The sequence below is a fragment of the Pseudopipra pipra genome, chromosome 28 (assembly GCF_036250125.1).
Source record: "Pseudopipra pipra isolate bDixPip1 chromosome 28, bDixPip1.hap1, whole genome shotgun sequence".
In the NCBI taxonomy this organism is placed as follows: Eukaryota; Metazoa; Chordata; class Aves; order Passeriformes; family Pipridae; genus Pseudopipra; species Pseudopipra pipra.
The window spans coordinates 4,203,018-4,229,697 of NC_087576.1; the positions used below are offsets into that span (position 1 = coordinate 4,203,018).

The window sequence follows — 26,680 nt, forward strand, 5'->3', positions numbered from 1 at the left end:
GGGAAGCAGCTTCCTGTGCCCAGCCTGGAAAAACCCTGCCGGCACCTCCAGCAGAGCCCCTTTTCCAGAGGGAGGGGAAGCACAGGGATTAGCATCCACGCCGGGAAGGGCCGGTTGGACCCGCCCGACCGAGCAGGGTCCCGGCTCCGGGGGTGCCCCGGGGCCGTCTGGGCACAGGGGGGCTGCTCCCCCCCCACAGGAGATCAGGTTGAGCCTCCTGCTTTTCCAGCCAAGCCTGTAATTATTGCTCGGCCGAGGAGCAGGAGCCGGCCCTGGGAAGGAGCTGTGGCTGCCTCGGGGTGTGGGACAGGGACCGGCTGAGCCTGGAAAACTCATCTCACACCTGGCCAGCGAGTGGGCATTGCCAGCTGGGGCCCAGCATCCCTTTCCATGTGTTCCCCCCCGTTTTCCCATCTTGTTGCTACCCCAGGTCTCGGGATGCTTTTCCAAAGGGTGATTCTGCCACACAGGGACCCCACCCACAGATGAGGATCCCCCCACAAGGGCTTTTTCACCCCCGAAGGGATGCCCAAATCCCTCCTTCCAATGTGTCTGTGACAGGGACAATCACCCTCCAGCCCAGGCACGCAGGGTTCACCACCCCCCACCCCTCTTTGCCACCAGTTTTGGGAAAGGAGGGAGGGGCAGGACAGAGGGGGACCCCTCGACGGTGACTCAGGGATGCCGGGGGGGTTGCGAAACAGGCCCGGGATGGTTTGGGAGACGCCTCCACGCAGCCTCGCCAAGCCCAGCCGCCCCGGGGAGCCCATCGGGGGAACAAGCCACGGCAGCGTCTGGGCTGTGCGCGGCGGCCGACCCGTCAGGCAGGTTTCCCGGGGCAGGAGCCGTGCCTGGGGAGAGCCGTCCAGGAGCTGGGAATGCCCCTCCGCCCGCTCGCAGGCTGACGGAGCCCCCCGGCTCTCTCCTCTCGCCGCCGGAGCCATGCGGGCGGCAGGGCTACTGCTGGCCCGGGCGCTGCTGGTGGCCTGGGCACTGCTGCACCCCGCGGGCACCCAGCAGTGTCACCCCGCCGGCCCTGCCACCGTCCTGCGCTTCACCGACCGCCACGCCGAGATCCGGGTGCCGGCGCTGCACCGCGTGCCCAGCCCGCTCGACCCCCTCTATGGGCTCGTCCGGCGCTGCCTGGACCTCATCCAGCAGAACCCCCTGCCCACGGGTGAGTCCTGAGCCCGGGGAGCCGGGATCCCACTGCTGGAGGTGCTGGGATCCCACTGCTGTGGGTGCTGGGATCCCCCCGCTGTGGGTGCTGGGATCCCCCCGCTGTGGGTGCCAGGATACCCCCACTGTGCGTGCCAAGATCCCACTGCTGTGGTGCCAGGATCCCACTGCTGTGGGTGCCAGGATCCCACTGCTGTGGGTGCCAGGATCCCACTGCTGTGCATGCCGAGATCCCACTGCTGCAAGTGCCAGGATCCCAGGGTTTTTTCCATGTCCGGAGCTGCTCCAGGGGTTCTGAGCCACTCCACGGAGGAGGACTCTGCCTCCGTCCTGGTGCTGCTGCCCCGGGAAGGTTGGGGGAGCATCGGGTGGGACCTATTTCACCAGTGCCATGATTTATTTTGCAGAGTTGCTCCGGGCAGCCCTGAATGACCCCGGATCAGTGCGGACATCGCAGGTGAGCCGGGATGTGGGGCAGGGGATCCCATGGGAGTGTTATCCACCTGGGACAGGGCATGTGGGTGCACAGAGCACCCCAAACTTGGTGTCCCAGTACTGATGAGACTCTCCCATCACTCAGGTGGTGCAGTACGAGCTGGGCTATGTGGTCTGTGCAGCCGTGGCCCTGCTCTTCACCGTGGCCATGCCGGTGGCCGGGATGTGCTTCTGCTACTGCCGGAGCCGCCGGCGCTGCGGGGGCCGCCTCCGCGCCCACCGGCGCTCGCTGGGCTGCCGGCGGCACTGCCTGCTGGCCTGCCTGTCCTTCACCTCCCTCGTCATCCTGTGAGTCCCTCGGAACGCCCCGTGAACTTGTGTTGGGTGGGGGGTGACCGTGTCCCGCGGGGCAGCCCCGTGACCGCCCGCTCATCCCCGGCAGGATCAGCGTCACCTGCGCCTTTGTCACCAGCCAGCGGGTCAAGGGGCAGATGGAGCCGGGGCTGGGGGCTGTGCCGACCACCCTGCGCACGCTGCGGCAGCACCTCGCCAACGTCCCCCAGGTGGGTCCCCAGGCGGCCTCGCCCCGGGCACAGGGCGCTGCCCGGAGGTGGCCGCATTTCCCTCAGGGAAGATGGTTTGGAAGGCGAGAGGAGGTGACGTGGCTGTATCTGAAAATGCGTTTTGAATGGCCAACGCGGGGCTTCCTCCCCTCCCCGCGGCTGCTCCCCCCGGGCTGAGCGGCTCCTCTCTCCCGGCAGGGCGTGCAGATGGTGGTGGACAAGTTCGAGGTGCCCCGCAAGCAGATAATCTCCGATTTGGGTGGTAAGCGCCTCACCGGGCACTGGGGAGGGCGCATCCCGAGCTTCCCACGGGGATGCTGACGCGGCTCCCGGTGCCTTGCAGGCCTCAGCCGGAGCGTGGGGCTCTCCATCCACACACAGCTCAAGGCCATGACCTACGCGGCGCTCTCAGACCTGCAGGACAGGGCTGCAGGTACGGCCGGAGCGCGGCTCCGCCGGGGCCCGGCCTCGAAGGGGGAGCCGGGGTGGCCGAGCCTCCGGAGCAGCGTGAACTAGCCCTGGGCTTTCTCTTTAAGACCTACAGACCTCGCTGCACCATTTACAGATTCTTGACGGGACCTCGCGGGCGCTGGCGGCAGCGCGGGCCGAGCTGGAACCGGCGCTGCGGGAGCGGCGGGGCCGGGTGGTCGCGCTGCTCGACGATCCCCGCTGCACCTCCTGCGCCAGCGCCCTGGGCAGGGCACAGAGCCTGCAGCTGGGCGCTGACTACGGCAAGGTGGGACGGGGCGATGGGCACCCACCACCTCCCCGGGGCTCACGGGTTCCTTCTTGTCTGCCTCGTGTCCAGAGAAGGGCAACGAGGCTGGGGAAGGGTGTGGAGCACAAGTGCTGTGAGGAGCAGCTGAGGGAGCTGGGGGGGCTCAGCCTGGACAGGAGGAGGCTCAGGGGAGACCTTCTCACTCTCTGCAACTCCCTGCCAGGAGGGGGGAGCCGTGGGGGGGTCGGGCTCTGCTCCCAGGAACCAGCAGTGGGACAAGAGGGCACAGCCTGGAGCTGCCCCAGGGCAGGTTTAGGTTGGCCCTGGGGAAGAAGTTCTTCCCAGAGAGAGGGATCAGCCCTTGGAATGGGCTGCCCAGGGAGGGGGGGAGTCCCCATCCCTGGAGGGGTTTGAGCAGAGCCTGGATGTGGCATCAGTGACATGGTGGGGGGCACAAGGTGGGGTTGGGTCACAGGTTGGACTCGATGAGCTCAGAGGTCTTTTCCAGCCTCTGTAATTCTGTGATTCTGTGATTCTTCCACCCCAAGGTGCCGTCGGTGGAGAAGGTTTTGAAGGCCATGGCTGGGCTGCCCCGAAGCGACTTTGAGGAGATGATTCGCCAGGTTTGGGGGGCTCAGGGTGGAGCAGGGGGGTCCAGTGCCCACACGCAGCTCCAGCTCAGCACCCTCTCTTTCCTTGCAGGGCAATGGCACCTTCAACTCCATCCCGGAGCTGGCCGTGGAGAGGATGGCACAGGTCATCCAGGGTGAGTGAGGTGGTCGGACCAGGGACACCCTCCAAGGGGCGACCCCTGATTTGAGGGGGCACAGGGTGGGATGAGGGAACCATCCACGCCTCCAGCACAGCCTTGGCCCCGCAGATCTGCGGGAGGAGCTGTCCCACACTGCACAGAAGGTGCAATCCATCGCTGACAGCTTCCCCCTCCCCGACTACACCCGGCCCGCCAGCAAAGCCCTGGTGACGGCGGAGGAGCGGAGCCGGCCCTACCTGCGGGAGGTGGAGCGCTTCGAGCACTACAGGTGACTCTGGGGAGCAGGGAGGGGGGCAGGGGGGCAGCAGGGGTGGGTGCTGAGCCCTGCTGAGCCCCAGCTGGTGCCTCAGCCCCGTATATGAGGGCTGTGGGGAAATGAGCTCCATCTCAGCCAGACACAACACAAACACGAACACAAACTAACAACTTGAAGCAACTTTGAGAAATATTACACTCAACGTGCTGCTAAACTGAACTGTGGTAACATCAAGTTAATGGATTTAGAGACTTTGAAGTCGTTGTTTATCAAGCACATTGAGTGCTGCCCTTCCTTTTCTGAAGTGATGCACCTTACTCTCCTTTACGTAGTGGTCTTGTGATACAAAGCTGTTCCTCAGCTGGTTCTCAGGATTAAACAGACAGGATACTCTCTCGAGGCTGTGCCCTGCTGCTCTGCCCCCAGGTGGATCGCGGGCACGGTGCTGTGCTCCATCATCCTCCTCATCCTTGCCTGCAACGTGATGGGAATGGCTCTGGGAGCCTACGGGCTTTCCAAGCGTGAGGACCCGAGTGACTACGAGTGCCGAGGAGAGGCTGGTGCCAAGTTCCTCCTGGTGTAAGCATCCCCCTGTGTCCCAAAGGGACTGTTCCATCTCATCCCCCCAAAAAAACCCAGGAGGGCAAAGCCCAGGGAGGAACTGGGAGGCAGCCCAGTGGAAAGGCTTTTGATGCCACCGCCTGCGCCGGGAGGAGTGGGAGAAGCGGCTCCTCCCTGGGAGCTGGCAGCTCCTGTGCCCTGGCCCCGCTGCCTGGCACACCCCACTCCCAGGGCCCTTCCCAGCCCAGCGTGCCCGGGCTCGGGAAGGAGCCCCAGGGCTGCAGCTGGACGGGCAGGTCCCTGCAAGCCCCTGTCCTGCCCTCTCGGGGCTGCAGACCCACCCCCTCCTCTCCCTCCTGCAGCGGCGTGGGCCTGGCTTTCCTGTTCTCCTGGCTCCTCATCCTCCTCGTTTTCGCCACCTTCCTGGTTGGGGGCAACATCCAGACTCTGGTTTGCAGGAATTGGGTCAACCAGGAGATTTATAAGGTGGGTGGCCACACATGCACCTGTCGCCACATAAATCTCTGCTTGTGTGCTCCAAAATGCCTCCAAACACTCTTTGTCCTCCCACTAATCCTCCCACTAAACCTGACTGGAAAAGCCCCATCCTAGACCAGAAGATTAAGTTTAGGATGATGTCCCTGGATTTGCATCAGCAGCAGGGAAATTCCTTCAGGCTGTTTATTTGCTACCTGTGGGATCCCTGTTCCCTGGTCCTTGGGGATCTCTGGGGTGCTTGGGGCTGGCACATGGTGTGATGGTGCTGAGAGAGGGGTTGGGGGATTGAGGATGGGATCAGGACTCATCCCATGGCTGGACACATGCAGGCAGGTCCCAGCACAGGGCTGTCCACTGCTTTCCCTCTGAACACACTGGGTGAGTCTCTGCAGGGGGGACCGTACAAATAAAGGCAAGATTAGTTCTGGATGGGATGAGGTACCTCAGGACACAACTGTGAGGGCAGAGCACCCCCAGAATCATTGCTGGGAATGCCTGTGCCTGACCCTGACCCTCTCTTTCCTCCTGTTTGGCCCAGTTCATTGACACCCCTGGGAATCTCCCTCCATCCATGAACCTCACCCGCCAGCTCAACCTGAGGAGGGACTCCAACCTCAGTGCCACATACCGGTGGGTGCTGCAAGAGCCCACCCCTGTCCCTGCACATCCAGGGCAAATTTGGGATCATGCTGCCAACACCCCTTTGCCTTCCAGGGACTGCAAGAGCGGTGCAGGGCTGTGGGAGGTGCTGCAGCTCGACAGGTCCTACGACCTGGATGAGCACCTGAAAACCCCCAAGGTGAGGGCAGCACCAGCCAGAGCTGCTGGTAACGGCTCAGGGATGCAGGAGCTTTACTGGGGTTACTGGGATGGAGGTGCCTGGCCTCAGCCCTGCAGGACCCCTTGTCCAACCCTCACAGTACACGGCTGACTTCCAAAAACGCCTGGGAGACTTCACTGCCCACCTGGGGGACGTGCGGCTCCTGCGCAGCGAGGGCAGGCAGGACCTGGAGACCTTCGCCCGCAGCGGCCTGGACGAGGTGGACTATGGGCGCTTCCAGGAGGAGGTGAGGGGAGCTGGATCCCTCTGCAGGGAGCAGGATGCAGCCCCATACCGGGACAGTCCTCCAGGTTTGGATTTTGGGCAGCCACCGACTCTGTTTTCTCTCAGATGAAAAACCCCTTGGTGCAGACCAGCCTGCCTGGCTTGGCCAGGAACCTCGAGGGGCTGCAGAAAATGCAGGTGAGCAGCAGGGTGGGTGGTGGGGAATCTCTCCATGCCCTTGGGGGATCCCTCTGTGCCCATGGGGGTGTCCTCACCCCACTGTCCCCCGCAGAGGAACAGCACGGTGGCAGGACGGCTGGGAGCCGAGGCCCGAGCCCTGTGGCAGATGCAAAACTCCACAGTGCAGTCACAGGAGGCTTTGGTGGTGAGTCTGTGCCGGGCTGGTGGCTTGTGGTACCACTGGCACTGCCCAGTGGTGTCCCTTTGAAGGCTTTTTCATCCTTCTCACCTCACTGTCCCACAGGCAAAGCTGGGGGAAAGCGTCCAGTTCCTCTCCCGCTTGGCACCACATCTCAAGGTACTTCCACGCCTTCTTCCAGCTCCAAAAAATATGTGGTGCCCTGTGGGTCCTGTCTGCCAGTATCCCCCAAAAAACCCAGTTACAGGGTGATGGGAGAGCCAGGAAAAACACCAGTTACAGGGTGATGGGAGAGCCAGGAAAAACACCATCCAGGGAGGATCAATCTCCTTTGGTGATTAGATTTGCTGCTGCAAATCAGAAATCCCCCTGCAACAGGGGCACATCCCTCTTTCCCTGCCCTCTGGGAACTGGACCCAGCTTAGAGCTTGGCACGCCCTGCTCCCAGCACCCTGGGGCACCCATCCTGCTGCTCCCTGCTCTAAGGATGCTCTTGCTGTGCCCCCCCAGGAGCGGGTGAAGAGGACACTGGCCACCACGGCCTCGGTGGAAGCCCGGCTGCCCGTGCAAGCCCAGCAGATCCTGCGGCAGGTGAGACGGGGCTGGATGAGCCCTCAGGGGGTACAAAATTCCAGAAGGAAAGAGCGCAAGAGGGGAAGGAGCACCTGAAGCTTCCAGCTCTTGTTCCAAGTCTGACATTAGCCCAGAGGTGGTTGGAGCAGGGCTGGAAATCGTGGCACTGTCCCTCCACGCTGCCTTCCCCCTTCCCAGGAGATCGGTTGCTTCACGAGGAAGGAGCTGAGATACTTCACCCAGTACCTGAACTGGGTGGGGCAAACGGTGAGTGAGTGCTCCCCTTCAACCCAGGGGGATTCTTGGGGCCAGGACCCTCCCACAGATCCCACATGCAATCCTTGAGCTGAGCCTTGGTAGCAAAATGCATCCCCCCGGGCCAGAAGAGCACTTATGCCTTGTCTCTACCCCTTGTTCCAGCTGAGGGAGGACGTGGCCTCGTGCCAGCCCCTGGCCACAGCCCTGGACAATGGGAGGGTCATCCTGTGTGACCGCATCGCTGACCCCTGGGTAAGGATCCCATCCCTCTGGGGGGGCCAGAGGGGACCTGAAACCAGGCTGGGGAAGGGCCAGTGTGAGGACACTGAGGGCACTTGGTGTGTTCAGCTGGAGAGAGGAGACTGAGGGGAGACCTCAGTGCAGTTCCAACTGCCTGGGCAGGGGCAGAGGAGGGGCAGGGACTGAGCTCTGCTCTGGGGGGACCAGGGACAGCAGCCAGGGAATGGCTGGAGCTGTGTCAGGGCAGGCTCAGGTTGGATCTCAGGCAAAGGTTCTTCCCCCAGAGGCTGGTTGGGCACTGCCCAGGCTCCCCAGGGCAGTGGGCACAGCCCCAAGGCTGCCAGAGCTCCAGGAGGGTTGGGATGATCCTCTGGGGCACAGGGGGTGACTCTTGGGGGTGGGCCTGTGCAGGGCTGAGGGTTGGACTGATGGTCCTTGTGAGTCCCTCCCAACTCAGCATATCCTGTGATTCCATGACTGCCCAAGCTCCCCCAGAGCCTGGGGGCTGCCCCTTCCCCACAGCTCAGCAGGACCCCCGTGCTCTCTCCTTGCAGAATGCCTTCTGGTTCAGCCTGGGCTGCTGCACCTTCTTTCTCATCCCCAACATCATCTTTGCCATCAGACTCACCAAACACTTCCGCCCCATCCGCAACCGGCTCATGTGAGTGGTGGGCACGGGGTGGGCACACCGTGGGCTGTAGGAGGACAGAGGGAAGGGGGAATTCAGTTCCTCCTTGATCCCCCCCTCCATGCTTTCTTCTCCTTTGCAGCTCTACGGGCTCAGAGGAGACCTGTCCCTTCCACATCCCCCGTGTCACGGCACTCAAGCTGTAGGATGGGGGTCTGCTGAGTGTGCCTCACACCCCATGAGCTCCCACCAAACCTGTGCCCAACCACTGCAGGGCTCTGAATCCCTCTGACATCTTGCAGGGCTTCAGATCCCTCTGACATCTCTTCCTTGGTGTTGTTTCGGGTGTGACATCCTTCCCTGTTGAGGGGTGCTCTGTGGAGTTTGGGGTCCCTCCTCTGCACCCTTCGGGGTCTAAGCACCCCTCAGGGATGCTCCCAGAGCCTGGACGATCCAGGGTGCAGGGGAAGGGTCCCCATTTCTCTCTCACCCCCAGCTCACCCCTCACAGACCCCCAAGGATGGACACCCACCACTGCCCCACAACACTTCCCCACACCCGAGACCCCCGGGCACTGTGGGGCACATTAAAGCCCTTCCCAGCCAAACCCACCACTGATTCCTTTGTTCACAACCTCCGTCTTCCTGCTTTCCACAGGGAACCATTCTGAGGGGGCCCCGGGGCCGAGGGGGTTCTGAGGCTGAGGAATTTCTGGAGCCAGGGGGGCTTCAGGGCCACGGGGCTCCAGGGCCAAGAGGGCTCTGGGACCAAGGGAACTCTGGGGCTGAGGGGGGGCCACAGCCAAGGGGGGCTCCGGGGCTGAGGAGCGTTCCGGGACTGAGGGGGCTCCAGGGCTGAGGGGGCTCCAGGGCTGAGGGGGCTCCAGGGCTGAGGGGTCTCTGGGGCTCAAGGGGCTCCAGGGGTGAGGGGGCTCCAAGGCTGAGGGGGGGGACAGCCAAGGAGGCCTCTGGGGCTGAGGGGGTTCCGGGGCTGGGGTTGCGTCTGGGGGGGCCCAGGGCCAAGGGGGCTCCGGGGTTGGAGGTGCTTTGGGGCTGAGTGGGCTCTGGGGATGAGGGGAGCCCATGGCTGAGGGGTCTCAGGGACTGAGGGGGATCAGGGGCTGAGGGGGCTCAGGGGCTGAATGGGGGCTCCAAGGCTGAGGAATTACCCTGGCCACGGGGGTCTCAGGGCTGAGGGGGCTCTGGGGCCGAGGGGCCTCCAGGGCTGAGAGGGTGACATGGAGGTGGGGGCTCCAGGGCTGGATCCAAGGAGACTCCAGGGCCGAGGGGGCTCCGGGGCTGAGGAGGTGAATGGGCCAAGCCCCTGGTAGTGGCCCACGGGACCCCCAACTCCATCCCCCCAAGATCCAGCACACAAAACCCCCTCCCACCGTAGGGCTCAGGGCTCTCCTGCCCTCAGGATTACAGCTGAATTAGAGCTTAATTAGTGCTGGGGACTCAGGGGCAAAACTGCAGGTGAAGGGGGGTTGCTGTGTTTTCAATCATGGAGTCATGGAATGGTTTGGGTTGGAAGGGACCTTAAAGATCCATCGTTCCATCCCCTTGCCGTGGTCAGGGGGCTCTTCCCCTGCTCCCAGGGAAGCCCAGGCAGGGCTTTGCCTCCCAGTTTATACATTTATGGCATGAAATTCCTGCTTTTCTTTCATATCCTTCATCCCCTCGTTTCAAACTGCTTTGTCCAACCAGCAAATTATTTACAAAATCCATACAGGAGTTTGCAGATCCACCAAACGAGGATTTCCCAGGATCTCCCTCCCCGAAATAGTCTCTGTTTGCCAACCAAGAGAGAAGTGCCCCATTTTTATGCATTATTAAAAGGCTCTTCCTACCCACAGCCAGCAGGAAACACACGGTTTATGTATTATTTAGGTTATTGTTGCCCAGAGTCAGCTGGTTTTAGGCAGTTCCTCTCCTGCAGAGGTCAGTGTTGGAAAGGCTTTTTCCAAAGGGATTTAGGGAGTTGAAGCCCGAGGGAGGATTTCTGCAGGAACCCCCATCTCCAGGGATGCCCTCAGCCCATCTGGAAAACATGTGATGGCGTCATGTGCAAAAATCAGCTTTAAAACAGAGTATTTTGTGGTCAGAGGAGGGTTGGTGGTGGGGAAAAGTGATGTTCATACCTGGGATTCAATCAGGAAATACATTCCTGACTTTCCTGCTCCCAGCTTGACGTATTTTGAAGGCTGAGATAATTAAAAAGGAAAGGTCTGCCTCGTTTTTATAAGCTCCTCTCCATGGCAGTGTTACATTTTAAACACAGTAATACCCACTTTGTGGTGCAGAAGAGCACAGGGATTATCTGCTTTAAATGTTAAGTAACATAAAAGCAATAGTATTTATTTAGTTCATCCATTGATTAAAAAAATCACAAAATCACAGAGTTGTTTGGGTTGGAAAAGAACTTCGAGATCATCAAGGCCAACAAACAAACAAAGTGAATTCATCTGGTTCTTCTTCCTAAAATCATTTCTAGTAGGTGGGTCACAATAAATAACAGATAAATAATGAATAACAGGGAGATTCACCCCAAAATAGATGCATATTATGTGTATGGTCAGCACTGGATTATCTCTGCTCCTCCCTGGGAGGGAGGTGGATTAAAAATGTGGAGAACTTTGAGTTAATGGTAAATCACCAAGGAATAATCCAGAAAATTGTTCTAAACCACCTGGAGGGCACTTTGGTTTTGAAAAAAAAAAAAATAAGTTAGGACAAGCTGGATAATAATTCCCCACCCAAAGCCAGGTCGTGATTTATGATTAACCTCCTCTCCCACCCCACACAGGCACCTTCCCTCTGCTTGATTGTTTGTATTGATAAATTAAAGACTGAAATCAACTCGTTTCCAGCTCCTAAAAGTATTTTTTTAATGAAAAGTGGGTGTCTCCTCTGTCAGAGAGTCTTTTTTCCTGTCTCAGTTTGTCTGGGTCTGTGTTGGGCGACTTCTAAAGACTGAACCAAACTGGTGTTCATTAAACCACTTCCCTTCTCAAATCCTCCTCTTGGAATTCAACCCCTGGGACACCTCACCTTCCTCGTGCTGCACCCACTGACCCCAGGAGTGTTTATAATTAATAGATCCCAATTAATAATTCAAAGGCTGGAGGCAGCAGCTCTGCCTGGGTTGGCATCTCTGCTCACCCCAGGTGTGTTTCCCCCCAACACCTATTTCAGGATCCAAATTGTTCTCCTCTATTCCCGGAACTAAGGAGAAACACAGGAAAAGTGCAGCCAGTTTTGCCAGACTCAGTCTATTCCTGCAATTACAATAGTACCCAATTTTACCATTGTTATTTGGTTTCCCTTCTTTTCTCCCTATTTTTCAATGAACACCAACCTCCCTTTTCCCTCCAGAAAAAGGATCCATGACCTCTTCCATCTGTTCTTCTCATCATCCCCTAAAAACAGCTCAGGAAGCTTAGATACAAACCAGCTGCCATGGAGAGTTGTTCAGAATTTCATTCCCATCCCCAAAATGTTCGTTTTCAAGCTGTTTGTGCAGCAGAGCTCCAGCAATTACTGAGGGAGGAATAAGATCCCAATTCTCATCTTAAATTTCATTTAATCTCAGCTGAGGAGTTATGTGATTATACCAAAATCCCTTTTTTTTTTTTGAGCCATGAATTGCCTACTGACTCCTTAACCCAAATTCCCAAACAAGCTCAGCTTTGTGAGAATCCAAGTCCCAGAGGCTTTGCTCCAGTTTCCTTTGTTTTTAACATGAAAAACTTTGAATTTTGATGCCATGAGAATATTTTGGATGGTACAGATTTTCCAGGCCAGAATAAAGTTTTGGGAACAAAGAACTGTGTTGCTTTATTAGTGCTGATCGTTGTTTGCTGTTTAATGGCTCTGGATGAGGCTTTGCTTTCAGGATGATCCTGTGAAACAAACCCAGAGTGAGCTGGGGATAAGCAGCCAGTCCTGATCCTCTGCTGTAAAAGGAATCTCCTCCCTTTTTTGCCTTTTGATCATTATTTTGTACTCAGGGTCCCTCTGGGCTTGAGAAATGCTCTGCAAACCAAGCCGAGGTCGCCAGAGCTACTGGGAAAGGGCACTTTCCTGTTGTGTCCTTCAGTCAGAGGCAGCTTTGGGGATAACCACAGGGTGAGAAAAAATTCTCTTTGCCCATCATGGAGTAAAACATTTCCCAAGCTGGGCTTTGCCCTCTGGTCCTCCTCCCACCAGACCCACAACAAGGTTTATTTTCATCATCTAAACCATTCTCCATCCCCTTGAAGCATCACCAGATAAAATGCTTTGCATCCTGTGCTTGATACCTCTGGATTTTTCCTTTTGAGGGCACAGAGGTCATGGCAATCCCAGGTTCTGGAAAGCCTGTGGGCTCCTTCCCCTGGAATCCCAGCCCTCTGCACAGATGGAACATGACTTTGTTGTCCTGGTATTCTCCATGTGGCCTGAGACCTGCTTTGGTGAAGTTAGAGATAAAATTAAGGAGAAATCCTTCAGGAGAATTGTTGGCTCTGATGTCTCTCCACTCATCCCCCGAAACTGGTCCATCCAAAATCCAGACTGTATTAACTAGATGGTCCTGCTGTGCACAATCTTTGTTCTTATCCAAAATATTGTTAACTGGGTAAAAAAACCCACCTCATTTCAAAATGTTTCCTTCTCCATATCCCTGTCAAAACTGAACTTCCCTATCTGCACACGACTTTATTTCTCAGGGAGCCATTCCTGTCACATAATCTTGGCTCAGAAGCAGGAATGTTTATCTGGGATTTTCAATCACATTGGCTAAGGGTGAGTAAAACCCCCTGAGCCTCCTCTGAGTGCATCACACTTGGATCCTCAGGGAATCCACCATGGAAACACCTCAGGGGAGATGCTGCAAATCTCAGTTGTTCATAAATGAAACCGTTTGGAATCTCAGCTGTCTCCAGGCTCCAGCTAAAACCCAGCTGTTAACCCTGGAAATAAACCTCTTGGATGGTTCCAAGCATTATTTATTTACACCAGCTGAGAGAGAACGTGCAGCATTTCAGCTCCCAGCCCCGTTCCCACATCCCTCACATTCCCCTGTAGCCATGGAGATGAGCATCGTACCCATGACAACTCCACAGGAGCATCTTGAGCATCTCCAGAGCAGCCCAGTCTCTCCCTGGGCTGTTCCTCGTGCCAGACAATGCCTGTTGGCTTGTTCCTGCTCCCACACAGCCGATGGCAAAGCTGCTCCTCAGCAGCAGCTCCCTTTCCAAGAAAAAAGGGCCTGAGAAGGAGCAGATTGGACACCTAATGCTGGGATATTTGGTGTATAAAGGTCCCTGTGGTACATTTATAAACCACAAGCCTTGACATTGTTGCTTCAGGGGAAAGGAAGGCTTTGGACAAAGTCATGTGTCATCCTGGGGCAACATCCCAGCTGGAAGATGCTCCGAAAGGGATGGGGGGACACATCCCATGGGAAACCATTAAATCCTGGCCCGATTTCCCTCAACATGCATTTCCCATGCCCAATTTGTCTTTGCTTGTTCTCATTTACACCCAGAGCAAAAGGGGGTGAAACCCCACAAAACCCCAGCCCTGGGAACACTTTCCATGGAGGGAGAGGGGAAAATCTGAGTGGAAACATCCTCTCCAGCTCATCTAAGAGGATTTACACGACTATTTTGTGAGCCAGCTGGGTTTAATCATCTCATCCTCACCAAGCATGTGAGTGAGAAACCAGGTCAGGGGAGGTAAAAGCTTGTTTTGTTCTCAGGTGAATAAACAAGGTAAAATCCTGGGCCAAAATTAGATGTGTAAGAGAAAACCATAATTTAAAAAATATTTTAAAATACATTTTTAAAATGTAAAAATAAATTTTAAATTAAAATTCAAACAAATAAAAGAGAAAATTAAAATCAAATTAAAATCAAATTAAAATAAAATAAAAATTAAAATTAAATAAAAATAAAATAATTTTTAAAATTTAACAATAAATATTTTAACATAAATGTTTAAAAATAAATATTTAAATTATAAATATTATTAATTATATTATAAATATTTAATAAATATTATAAATATTTGAATATAAATATTTAAAAATATATTTAAAATATAAATATTATTAATTATATTATGAATATAATATAAATATTAGAAATATTTAAAAATAAATATTTTAAAAAGAAATTTTAGAAATAAAATATTTTAAAAATATATATTTAAAAAAGTATTTCTCCCTCTCCAACCTGGTCCTTGTTTCAGTCTGTCGGTCGGCTTAGTTTATTTTTAAATAAAAATCAAGCAATTACCTGCATTTCCTGGGGTTCAGCTTTCTCCAGCTCACCCACAGCCCATTTTCCCACTACGAAAACTGATTTTTCCTGCTCCTTTCCCAGCTCGACCCAGCCAGGAATCCACAAGGAGCCCCAAGAACTGATTTCTCCTGCCCTTTTCCCAACTCAACCCAGCCAGGAAGCGCCCAAGGATCTTATCCCTGCATCCACCACACCTCCAAAAGTCGCTCCTGTCTCCGCTTGGGAGCACATTGAAATCCCTCAGCCTGGATTTCCACACGTTCCCCCAGGCTCTGGGCTCCCAGCTGACGGATTCCGGGAAAGGAGCAGTTTCCCGGAGCAGGGGCTGAGCTCACAGGGCTCACTGAGGCCAAACTGGGAGCTGAGTTGGCCCAGCCCGGGTGTGCCCGGGTTATTTCTGCCGGGGTGACCTCAGCCCGGCCAGTCCTGTCACCCCCGGTGGCTCCGAGCCCGGAGGGGATTGCAGGGTAAAAATAAACGGGAGAGGAGGAGAGCAGAGCAGAGGAAAACCTCCCGTGAGTCACGCCTTGCAAACCCCGCTCCGAGGAAAGGAAACCGGGGATGTTCGGCTTGTCCCGCGGAGGAGCCAGCGGGGGGAGGCCCAGCTCTGTGGGGATGGCTGGGGATGGGATGGCCGGGAAGGAGTTTGTTCTGGAGCTCTGGAGGAACGTGGTGTCCTGGAGGAGCCCAAAACAGGGATGTTCAGCTTTTCCTGTGGAGGAGCCGGTGGGGGGAAGGCACAGCTCTGTGGGGATGGCTGGGGATGGGATGGCCGGGAAGGAGTTTGTTCTGGAGCTCTGGGGAGGAACGGCGTGTCCTGGAGGAGCCCAAAACAGGGATGTTCAGCTTTCCCTGCGGAGGAGCCAGCGGGGGGAGGCCCGGCTCTGTGGGGATGGCTGGGGATGGCCGGGAAGGAATTTTTGTTCCTGGAGCTCTGGGGAGGAACGTGGTGTCCTGGAGGAGCCCAAAACAGGGATATTCAGCTTTTCCTGCGGAGGAGTCGGTGGGGGGAAGGCCCAGCTCTGTGGGGAGCTGGAGCTGGGATGGCCGGGAAGGAGTTTGTTCTGGAGCTCTGGGGAGGAACGTGGTGTCCTGGAGGAGCCCAAACGCTGCCCTGGGTGAGGAACAGGAGGTTTATTGACACCAAGGACAGAAGGAGCCCTTCCCGGGCAGGGTCACGGCCTTTTCCCAAACACAGCAGGGATTGTTCCTGTCCTGCTCCCAAGGCACTGGGAAAGGTTATTTTTAAATCCAGTGCTGGGCGGAAACTGGAGCAGACACCAAATATCTTCAACAAGTGGGACTGACTGCTCCCATCTCCCACAAATCAATCCAGGTGGAGGCTCGAACAGACAAACCTGATTTCTTTTTTTGCATTTCAAAGCACTTTTATTATCAGTTCTTATTCCAAAATGAGAAAGTATTTCCAAATAAGCATTTTATTTTATTTTATTTCATTTTATTTTATTTTATTTTATTTTATTTTATTTTATTTTATTTCATTTTATTTTATTTTATTTATTTAATCTAATTTATTGTATTTTTAATTTATTTTATTTTATCTTTTTATATTTTTTTTTGTTTTAATTTAATTTTACTTTATTTTATTTTAATAAAAAGCTGTTATTTTGCCTTCTAGCACCCAGGTGATGCTGCCATGCCTGGGAGAGGTCAAAGGCCCATTTTTGGGAGCTGTATCTCAGGCAGGTTCTCTCCCAAAGCCTCAGTGCATCACTGGGAAGGCATCACCCTGAGTCAGGGAGGGGAGGGGAGGGTTCCTCCCATCCTTAAGGAGCTTTTCCTGCCTGGAATAGCAATGAGCACATGAGCAGAGTTATTACACCCCCAATCAGATTGAAGAGCTGGATGGACATTTATAACCTGGTGGAAAAACACTTAATACCCCTCAGATGGACATTTATAACCCCAGGGATGAACACTTCCAACCCCTATGGATGAGCATTCATAACCCCATGGATTAGCACTTTTAACCCCCTGAATGAACATTTATAACCTGATGGGTAAACATTTATAATCCCATAGATGAACATTATTAACCCTATGAATGAAGATTTATAACCCTGTTTATGAACATTTACAACCTGATGGATAAACACTTATAACCCCATGGATGAACACTTATAACCCCGTGGATAAACACTTCTAACCCTATGGATGAGCATTTATAAGCCCATGGATGAACATTTTTAACCTCCTGGATGAACATTTTTAACCCCATGGATGAACATTTTTAACCTCCTGGATGAACATTTTTAACCCCATGGATGAACATTTTTAACCCTATAATGAACATTTTTAACCCCATGGATGCACATTTATAATCCCATGGATGCACATTTATAACCCCATGGATGCACATTTTTAACCCTATAATGAACATTTTTAACCCCATGGATGAGCATTCAGAGTCCCTTTAAGACACTGTCCAACAGTGAAGAGCAGGAGGGTGTTTGCAGCCCCCAATATTTCATATTCCACTTGCCAGTCCCGAGGAAAAGAAATGAATAATAAATTAATTTGGCTTATCTGCTTCCTCGAGGGTCTGGATTTGTCTTTGAAGCACAACAAGGAAAAGCTTTGCCTTATTTGCTGCTTTCTCCCCCCAAAACCACCTTTAATAACCTCTCCCTGGAGCCTCCCAGCAGCAGGAAGGTGCTGGCAGGGTCCTGGTGCCTGTGAGTCACTTCTGCCCGTGGATCCTGTTCCAAAATGACATCAGTGCTGATGGAAGCAGATCCACACGGAAGGGACAACCCCCCTCCCGACTGCAGAGCCACGAGCTGATTCCTTTTTTCCATGAGAACCTTGGCTTTGCAGCAGAGCTGCCTCTGGCCAAGAAGAAAACCCCTCCTGGAAGCAACAGGAGGTGCTGGATGGAAAGATTGGCTGGTTGGATTTTTCCCCTCTGTGGTTCCTCCCCTGGCACGTTCCTCCTGCCCTGACGTGTCTCTGGGATGAGGGAATTGCTGGGACTTCTCCTGCTTTCCATCACAGGTTACACAACCACTGATATCCTGGGAGTGTGTGGATTCAACACCCTGCTCCTGCCAGTTTTTCCTCCTGGCCTGATTTCATCCATGGAAAAGGCTAAAAATTTATGTCATCATGGAATCCTGGGATGGTTTGGGTTGGAAAGGACCTTAAAGCCCATCCAGTGCCACCCCCTGCCATGGGCAGGGACACCTCCCACCAGACCAGGTTGCTCCAAGCCCCATCCAACCTGGCCTTGGACACCTTTTATCCTTTTTAAATCCTTCTATCTTATTTTTTTCTTTTTACAGGTAAAATTAAGGATGTCAAGAGCAAAGGAGAAACACCGCCCACGAGCTGTGTGATCCTGCAGTTGGTGCAGATAAAGACCCTCCTCCACTAAAAATCAGCCAAAAATGACATTTCTCTTCTGTCCTTTCTCCTTCCTGGGCTCTGCAGGGCTGCAGCCCCAGCACAGCTTCACCCCAGGTGTGCAATGAAGCCCTTGCCACCAAAAAAAATGCAAAATACCCTAATAAAACTTCAGTGTTTTAACTACACACTGAGATGGGAAAGCAACAGCCTGAGAGGCAGGGAAGGAAGTGCCCCTAGTGCTTTCCTTCCCTGGGCTGCCATCACCCCATTCAGTCCCCAAATCACCTTTCCTCTGCAAGGCTCCCACCATCCAGGCAGGAGCCAGATGTTACAGAGACATCTGGATCCCAAGACAAATCAAGGAGTTTTACTTTGAAGAGCCTGTTCTGTGGGGAGGCTGGAAAGTAAACCAAGTTCTGCAAAACACATCCCATTGACTCTCTGAACACAGCACTTATTCCCGATTATTTTTGCATTTGGAGGGTTCAAAGATGTTTCTGGATGAACTTAGTGGGATTTGAGATGGGATGAGCCTGAGCCCAGACTTTTTGCCAGCTCCAGGGAGTGACAGTGGGATGGGGTGAGGCTGTGGGACTCCATCCCCGCCTCCAAACCCCACCAGATTACCCCAAAACCCCAGGAAATCCCTCACAGACTCTCACAAGCTGCAGCTGCTTCTCCAAGTAAGCCCAGAGTTATGTGAATAAAAGTGTTTTGTGTGAATTAAAGCCACAAAAAAAAATTTAAAAATCAATGAGGAGCAGTGAAGGAGATGAACCCCCCCCCTTTCCCAGCTCACCATTAACCCAAACTCAGCATTTTCCATCCCTTACGAGAAAAACTCATCCCATTAATGATTTCTAAGCTGGCACAGAGCCTGTTGTGTTTCCACCATCCCCCGTGGATGAAGAAGGGCCAAACCTCCAGTGGAGATCGATGCAGCTCCTGCCTTGAAGCTGAGAGAAATTTTACCCTGCTGAGAAGCTAAAAACCCACGTGGCCCCATTAAAGAGAAGCCCTGGATACACTGGGCTGGGTGTGTTTAGCCCTGCAACTTCCAGGATAAATTAAAAATTAATTAGTAATCCATAGGCTGCTCCTCCTCCATCTGCAGCTGGAATCTAACAGAGTTTCTGTATTTCACCAAACAAGACCAAAACTTCCTTCAAAATATTTTAGCACAGAAAAGTCATTATTTTTAGAAGCTGTGGATGTATTAATCCCAAACATCTCATTCCCAGTGCTGTATTTCTTTCCCTTCCTGGCTTTGGATTTTAGACATCCCAGGGAAGAGTATTAGAACCCAAACCAGGGAATCAGGAACCATCTGTGCATTCACACATGGAATAAATATCTCCTGCAGGAGAGAGCCTTGACAGGCTCACACACCGTAATCCTGCCCTGTTATTTAATTTTCTCCTCCAGAAATTAATATCCAGTTCTTCCCAGCGCAGCCCAAGCTCCCAGTACAGGCCATTTCCCTACCAGACAGAAATCACTTTAATTTTTTTAACATAATCCAGCCAGATGGATAAACAAGGGAATGGAGCATCGGGGTAAAATCCCCTTTACAGCCAGATGTGCTCTGTGGTCCAGGGGTGGGAGCAATGCTGGGATGGACGTTCCTGGCCCAGCAAAACCTCAGGAGAGGTTTGGCTGCATCAGTGGCTGAGTTAAAATCATAAAATCCTGGAATGTTTTGGGTTGGAAGGGATCTCAAAACCCATCCCATTCCATGGGCAGGGACACCTTCCACTAGCTCAGGTTGCTCCAAGCCCCGTCCAACCTGGCCTTGGACACTTCCAGGGATCCAGGGGCAGCCACAGCTTCTCTGGCAACTCCAGCCCAGCCCCTCCACACCCTCACAGCCAACAATTCCTTCCCAATATCCCATCTAGCCCTGCCCTCTGGCACTGGGAAGCCATTCCCCCTTGTCCTGTCCCTCCATCCCTTGTCCCCAGTCCCTCTCCAGCTCTTGGAGCCCCTTCAGGCCCTGGAAGGGGCTCTCAGCTCTCCCTGGAGCCTTCTCCTCTCCAGGGGAACCCCCCCAGCTCTCCCAGCCTGGCTCCGGAGCAGAGGGGCTCCAGCCCTTGGAGCAGCTCCGGGGCCTCCTCTGGACTCGCTCCAGCAGCTCCAAATCCTTCTGATGTTGGGGATTCCAGGGCTGGAGCAGCTCTGCAGGTGGGGTCTCACCTGAGGAAGCAGAGGGACAAAATCCCCCCAGCATCAGCCCAGGCCTGATGTAAATCAGTCTCAGTGCAATTAATTTCCAGCTTTATTTGCATCTGCCAACCTCCACGCAACCAGCCCAGGTTTCTCTGGACTCCAACTGTTTATTACAGCCCATCCTAACCCTAAAGGATGGGAAAAATCCCCATCCTGCTCTTTAGGTCCCTGTATATTCCAACCACATATTCTTACCCTCTGAAAAAGCCCCAGTTTGCCATGAGCATCCCAGGGAACTTTTAGTTGCCTTCTGTGGTGTTTCCTCCCATTAAATATCAAGCAAACTCAACAGAAACTGTGACTGCAGGAGTGAGTTTTCCCCCTCTGGAGTGAGACAAACTCTGAAGGCAGATTTCTCCTTTCTCCCACAAGTCTGAGCCTGTTTTATTTCCTCTCCATCGATCCACAGAACAGCTCCCTGTTTCACAGGATAATGGATAATGGGTTTGGAGCTGCAGCCAGCAAGTGCTGAAAGCATCCTTTCCTTTTCCAGAGAAAGGAAACCCTGAGATTCCCAAACCAGCCCCAAACCTGCTCATCCCATTGATATTCTTCAACAAACAATCCAAATTCTGTGATTTCCCAGGATTTCCAAACCAGCCCCAAACCCTCATATTTCTTCAATAAAAAAAAATCCAAGCAGTGTGATTTTCCAAGATTTCCAGCCCCACCCTAAATCCTGCTGGCCTCATTGATATTCTTCAATAAATCATCCAAACGCTGCAATATTCCAAGATTTCCAAACCAGGCCCAAACCCTGCTGATCCCATTGATATTTCTTCAATAAACCATTCCAAGATTCCCAAGCAAGCCCCAAATCCTGATGTTTCTCCAGCACAAGACCCAAACGCCGCAGTATTCCAGGATTTCCAAACCAGCCCCAAACCCTGGCATTTCTCCAACAAAACCATTCGAGCCCTGCGATTTCCCAAGGTTTCCCCATCCCTGCTATTTCTCCAAGAAACCATCCAAGAGCTGCAGTTTCCCAGGCACTCGTTTGGCCCCCGGCGTTGCTCCCCGCTCCCGGATCGTGCGGGATGGATGCTCCGGGGCCAAGCCCGGTTTTGGGGGCTCCGGCCGCGGTATTCCCTGGGGAAGGACGGGGCTGGAGCCCTGGCAGGGCTGGGCTGCGCAGCCCCAGCTCCTCCCTCTCGCTATTTATTCCTCCCCGGAGCTGCTGGGGCTGAATCACCTCGAGCCGAGCAGGGAAGGAGCTCCCGGCCGGTGAGTGCCGGGGGAAAACGGGACGCGGCGGCTCCGGGTGGGATAAACCCGGGGGCGAGAGGGGTGGGAAGGCCGAGCAGCATCGCGGGGATCGGGAGCTGCCTCATTTCCCTGCCATCGCTGCCTAAAAATAGACATTTCCAGCGTCTCCTTAAGAGCCCGAGCTCGGCTTTGCCCGGTGCTTGTTTACTCGGTGCTTGCTCAGCGCTGATGCCGGCGGGGAATTTTTCCTTGGAGGGTTTTGTCCTTTCCCTCGTCTCCCAGCTGCTCCCCCGTTATTTGGGGGATTAACAGAAAAAAAAAGGGGAGGGGGGAGGATTTCTAAAGCTAGAGGTGACATTTTCAGAGAGCAAACTGCCAGCCTGCAGCCCCCTTTCCCAAAACCTCCGACCTGGAATTTCCATCCCCGACCAGCCGAGACATTCCCAGCATCGCCAGGGGGGTCTGGACACCCCCATTCCCGAGCATCTTCCCACCTCCACCTTCCACACCTCCCATTGCTTCCTCCCCCACCGTCTCCCTCTCCACGGGCACCTTACCAAGGTTATTTCCACACTTGTTTTGGCACCAGGGTGTTGGTTTTCCCCTCTAAACCCGAAACCTCCTCCTCGCCGACCCTGAGCACGTAATTGCTGCTCGTGATCCCTCCTCGCAGCCTCCATTTTCCACTCCCCCTGTGCCCTGGAGGAGCACAGAATTCCTCCTGTTCTCCAGCACCGAGAGAAACCGCCCCGCTCTAAACCACCTGAATTAATTCCTCATTTCCCACATCCGCAGAGAGGAGAGGAAGGTTAAACAGAGTCAGGGCAAAATACCTACGAAGCCATTCGATGGCATAATTTAATATCGATATTATGGTCACAGCGGAAATGTTATTTCCAAGCAGAGGGATCGCAGCTCCAAGCCCGGGGAAGCGGCTCCTGGTGCCCATCACCCCCGGGTTTTTGCCAGGGAACCCGTTTGTTCGGGGTGAAGCTCAGAGCTGGTTAATTAGCGCGACGCTAACGAGCCCTGTTTATCAGAGCTCAGCTCTGCGAAGGCAATTAGAGGGGCAGGTCAGAGCTGCTGGGCTGGAACATCCTCCAGGGCTTTGCCATAACCTGTTTTCATCCGGGGGCTGATTTTTCCCCCTTGGAACTCACTGTGGGGAGTGATATCTCAAAACAAAAATTAAAAATTGCCATTTTGCTGTCTCCCCCCCCCATTTCCTGATTTTCACCCAGGTTTTGTTGTTTCTGCCGTGTCTTTCAGCTATTTTTAACCCCCTGATCTCATCCCTGCCCCCAGCGGGTGGGTGAGGAGGCAGCAAACCCACTCCAAAGAGGGTGGTTTGCACCCAGATTTTTCCATGAGCAGGCAGCCCAAGCCTGGAATTCCTCCCCATCACCAGGGACAGGCTTGTGCATCTTCCCTGCTCTTTCGTTTAGGCCTTTTGCAAACGATCCCACCCAAACATAGACGTTTAAAGGGCTTTAAATCAAACGTTTCTTGACATGAGACCAGATTTTAGGGAGTGTGGAGAGAAAAACATCATTATCTGAACCCAAGGAGAGATTAATTTGCTTTTTGTAGCCCATAAAACCATATCTAGGTCACAACAGAAGAATTTCTGGTGTAAACAGTGGGTTGTTTGGCCTCTTTGGCTGTTAAGGGTGATATCTCAGGAGAGACCATCACCTCCTACTTGCATTAGGGTTATCCCTGGGGAAAGGGGTGAATTTTAAGGAAGTTGGTCCATTAGTTACTGCAAAAAAAAAAGCATTTAGGACTTATATTTAATTGTTTCTTGCTGTAACATGAGCCAGAAAGCACATCCAAGGGTGCTGTGAAACACCCACCCACACCGAGAATGCTTCTCTCGCCCTACCCAGCATCCTGGCGTGGGATTTTGGGGGATAGCTCAGGCTCAGGAAGGATGGAAAAACTCTTTGCTATGGTGCACTCACATATCAAACACGAGGGGAGCAGCAATTTGGTGCCCTTGGCTTTGCAGGGAGGCATCCAAAGGAATCCTGGAGGTGCTTTCCAAAGGATTTGCAGAGCTGGTGTGTGTCATACAGGCTGGATTATACACATAGGGAGAGAAATGGCTCGTTAAATTGGATTTCAGCCTTGCCAGCCCACCAGCTGATGTGGGAGACTCCTGGCATGTCCCTGCAGTGCCAGCAGGAAACGCTGAGTAAGGGATAATTGCAAACATGTTAAACTCAAAAAATGTTGGGTTTCACTTCAGGTCTGTTGCACATTAACAGGGATTTGGGCAAAATACGCTGAATTCTGTTCCTTGGGAATATAAAACCTCTGGGGCCGGGCTGGGCGTTGCCCTCCTGGCAGCACTGGGTATGCAAAAGCTTTGGGATTGGGCTGGATCCATTCATTGCACTGATCCTGGCACATCAGAAATCCCGTTTGTGTCATCTGATTAGGCAGAGCAGGTCTGATAAGTGGGGTTTTACCTCCCAATTAGTTGAAGCATTTTTTTTTTTCCAAAAGGTTTTTCTTTCACTGCTTAAAATTGCCGTTACCTGCTGAAAACCCGTGGGGGATATATATGTATACCAAAATAAATATATATATAAAATATATTTTTTTTTTGAGGGGAGGATTAATACTTTGGGGGAGAGATAAATATGCATTTAAGTGCAAAGCTGTTTATTCTGCAGCTGGATTTAGGGGGATGAAGTGTGTTTTAGATGGTGCGGGAGCGCGGGAGCCAGGGGGTCTCTGCCTCCTGCCCTGACACTCCCTGTCCTCATGTCCTCAGGTTCCACAGCCATGGCCAGGCTCCTGCTCACCTGCCTCTTGGTGGTCCTGCTCCTCGGCATCTGCACCGACGTCGCCTTCTCCAAGAAGGGCAAAGGCAAACCCGGCGGGGGCACGTGGGGCACGGGGAGCCACCGCCAGCCCAGCTACCCCCGCCAGCCCGGCTACCCCCACAACCCGGGCTACCCCCACAACCCGGGCTACCCCCACAACCCCGGCTACCCACACAACCCGGGCTACCCCCACAACCCCGGCTACCCAGGCTGGGGCCAGGGCTACAACCCCTCCAGCGGGGGCAGCTACCACAACCAGAAGCCGTGGAAAGCTCCCAAACCCAAGACCAACTTCAAGCACGTGGCGGGGGCGGCGGCGGCGGGCGCCGTGGTGGGGGGGCTGGGGGGCTACGCCATGGGCAGGGCCATGTCGGGGATGCACTATCGCTTCGACAGCCCCGACGAGTACCGCTGGTGGAACGAGAACTCGGCGCGTTACCCCAACCAGGTGTATTACCGCGACTACGGCGGCTACGTCCCGCAGGACGTCTTCGTGGCCGACTGCTTCAACATCACCGTCACCGAGCACAGCATCGGCCCCGCCGCCAAGAAGAACGCCTCGGACGCGGGGCAGGCCGTGAACCAGACGGAGGTGGAGCTGGAGAACAGGGTGGTGACCAAGGTGATCCGGGAGATGTGCATCCAGCAGTACCGCGAGTACCGCCTGGCCAACGGCATCCGGCTGCACCTCGCCGACGCCTCGCTCGCCGCCCTCCTGCTCCTCGTCCTCTTCGCCATGCACTGATGGATCCCGGGATCCCACGGCTTTGAGATGTCACCCGTGGCCCCGGGAGGACCCCCCGCCCTCCCCGTTCTTGCTTGCGGTCGTCGTCGGTGAAGAGCCCTTGGGGCGCGCGGGCACCGGCGCTCCCCATCACCTCCTTGGGGTTCACCTCCATCAGCTCCTTGGGGTTCACCTCCATCAGCTCCTTGGGGTTCACCTCCATCAGCTCCCTGGGGTTCACCTCCATCACCTCCTTGGGGTTCACCTCCATCACCTCCTTGGGGTTCACCTCCATCAGCTCCTTGGGGTTTACCCCCATCGCTTCCTTGGGGTTGTCTCTGGTTTAGGCAACTGGATGAAAATTTCCTTCTCCACTCCAAACACGTCCCCAGTGAGGCAGGACAGCTGGATGTACCCCAAAAAACATGGCCTTCACCACCTCCTCCTCCTCGGGGCCACCCCGAGAGGGACCAGGCAGAGGGGACCTCTCCTTGGCATCCTTGCAAGAGCATCTCCAAAAATGCCCTTTGCTAATGAGCAGGGTTTTATTTAACCCCCTTAGTCCCGCTGCCACCCCTTTCCCTGGGGCACCCAAGCACCTCTATCCCCCAGGATAGGGGCAGATATGGGGTTTTCAAGCAACAAGCTGCCAGGTTGCAATTTTAACCCTTTAATCCTAAAAAAACCCCCTTCCCCATGTACATATTCCCACACCTTTGCATGCTGCAAAACCCTCCTGCAGCAACACACCAAAATAAAGTCATTTTTTATTCCCCCCCTTGGCGAGGCTGAAGCGCCGGTCGGTCTTTCTCAGCCTGCCAAAGGCAAAAAGTGCTGCTGAATGCCCAAAATACCCCCAAAACGGGGTGTTACAGCCTGAGAAAAAGCTATTTTGTGACAAGTCATACTCCAGCACCTTGACCTAGAGGAAGTTAAAATGCAGCCAAAAGGATGCTCAGGGCGGGTCAAGCACATAGCAAGAGACTTAAATCAGCTGAATCATAGAGTCACAGCACCAGGAAAAACAAGCCTGGGATGCGAGATGCTTCATAAAAACCACACTTGTGAGTAATTTCTGTGGCACGTGGAAGCAGCAGGTGGAATTCTTGCTTCTCATGAGCCGGGTCGTGGGGGACCCGCAGCATCTGCAATGCTTGTTTGACCCAGTTCTATTTAATATCTCGTGTATTTTTTTTTTTGCAAGGCACTGAAATGAGTTGATTTTTTTGCATCAGTGTAAGCTAAGTGAAGAAATATAAATATATATATATATATACATACAAATAGAGAGGAATCCTTCGGGACACCCACTGGAGAAGCAGGGCTTTGAGGTTCCCCGTACTTTGTGATACGCGGATGTTTTGTAAACCCCTGGCGGCGCATGCTCGGGATCTGCAGTTCTGATACTTTTCTAAGTGTTCTGGTACAGATTAAAACAGATAAAGCCAAGATGCACCATCAGCCTCCTTCCTGGAAACAGCTCTGGGCCCATCCCCCAGAGCCAAAAGCTGCATTTTGCATTTTCCAGCCTGTGGGAGCCCTTTGTTCCCATTTGGACACCAAATTTGGCCTCAACCCCACAATCTCAGCCCAACAGTCTCAGTTAACCCTTTCCCCTCCCCCTGCTCCCACTAATGGTGTCGCTGAAGTCCAACAAAACATTTTCTAATTTCTGTCTAATTCTAATTTCTGTCTAATAAAAGAGTTTTTACATTTGCTGTTTTGGTGGCATTAAGCCCGACCCAAGCTCTGCTTAATCATGGAATCCTGGAATGCTTTGGGTTGGAAGGGACCTTAAAGCCCATGCAGTTCCAACCCTCTGCCATGGGCAGGGACACCTTCAATAGACCAGGTTGCTCCCACCTGGCCTCGGACGCTCCCTGGGATCCAGGGGCAGCCACAGCTTCTCTGGCAATTCCAGCCCAGCCCCTCC

The 26,680-nt window shown here is 53.8% G+C and overlaps 2 protein-coding genes and 1 long non-coding RNA gene across 6 annotated transcripts in view; 2 read left to right on the forward strand and 1 right to left on the reverse strand.

Annotated features, from left to right (window-relative positions):
• PRNP (prion protein (Kanno blood group)) overlaps positions 1 to 26,460 on the forward strand; it is an 88,711-nt gene extending 62,251 nt beyond the window's left edge. Inside the window, exons 1-2 of one of the 3 annotated variants that reach the window (XM_064638177.1) lie at positions 21,098 to 21,207; positions 23,972 to 26,460. In XM_064638177.1, coding sequence (XP_064494247.1) covers positions 23,983 to 24,768 — 786 coding nt within the window. In that variant the 5' untranslated portion in view covers positions 21,098 to 21,207; positions 23,972 to 23,982 and the 3' untranslated portion in view covers positions 24,769 to 26,460. Of the gene's footprint in view, positions 1 to 21,097; positions 21,208 to 23,971 lie in introns of those variants that run through there. The other 2 variants (XM_064638179.1, XM_064638178.1) reach the window with 2 other exon arrangements.
• PROM2 (prominin 2) lies at positions 1,592 to 8,716 on the forward strand. Its single transcript, XM_064637818.1, has 22 exons — positions 1,592 to 1,636; positions 1,760 to 1,962; positions 2,057 to 2,177; positions 2,376 to 2,439; positions 2,521 to 2,610; positions 2,714 to 2,913; positions 3,444 to 3,518; positions 3,598 to 3,661; positions 3,776 to 3,935; positions 4,350 to 4,502; positions 4,847 to 4,970; positions 5,521 to 5,612; positions 5,697 to 5,781; positions 5,903 to 6,049; positions 6,154 to 6,225; positions 6,320 to 6,412; positions 6,512 to 6,565; positions 6,917 to 6,997; positions 7,178 to 7,246; positions 7,400 to 7,489; positions 8,032 to 8,138; positions 8,248 to 8,716. Exons 2-22 carry the CDS (start codon positions 1,823 to 1,825, stop codon positions 8,309 to 8,311), a joined length of 2,145 nt encoding a protein of 714 aa, XP_064493888.1. The 5' UTR covers positions 1,592 to 1,636; positions 1,760 to 1,822; the 3' UTR covers positions 8,312 to 8,716.
• LOC135403630 (uncharacterized) lies at positions 4,095 to 10,308 on the reverse strand. Of its 2 annotated transcripts, none has more exons than XR_010425447.1 (3): positions 9,955 to 10,308; positions 8,106 to 8,172; positions 4,095 to 7,230 (listed from the first exon to the last, which is right to left on the reverse strand). It is a non-coding gene; the product is annotated as an uncharacterized LOC135403630 (long non-coding RNA). The 2 variants fall into 2 exon arrangements; XR_010425446.1 differs by lacking the exon at positions 9,955 to 10,308 and adding an exon at positions 8,718 to 8,805.
• Positions 26,461 to 26,680: the final 220 nt, after the last annotated feature.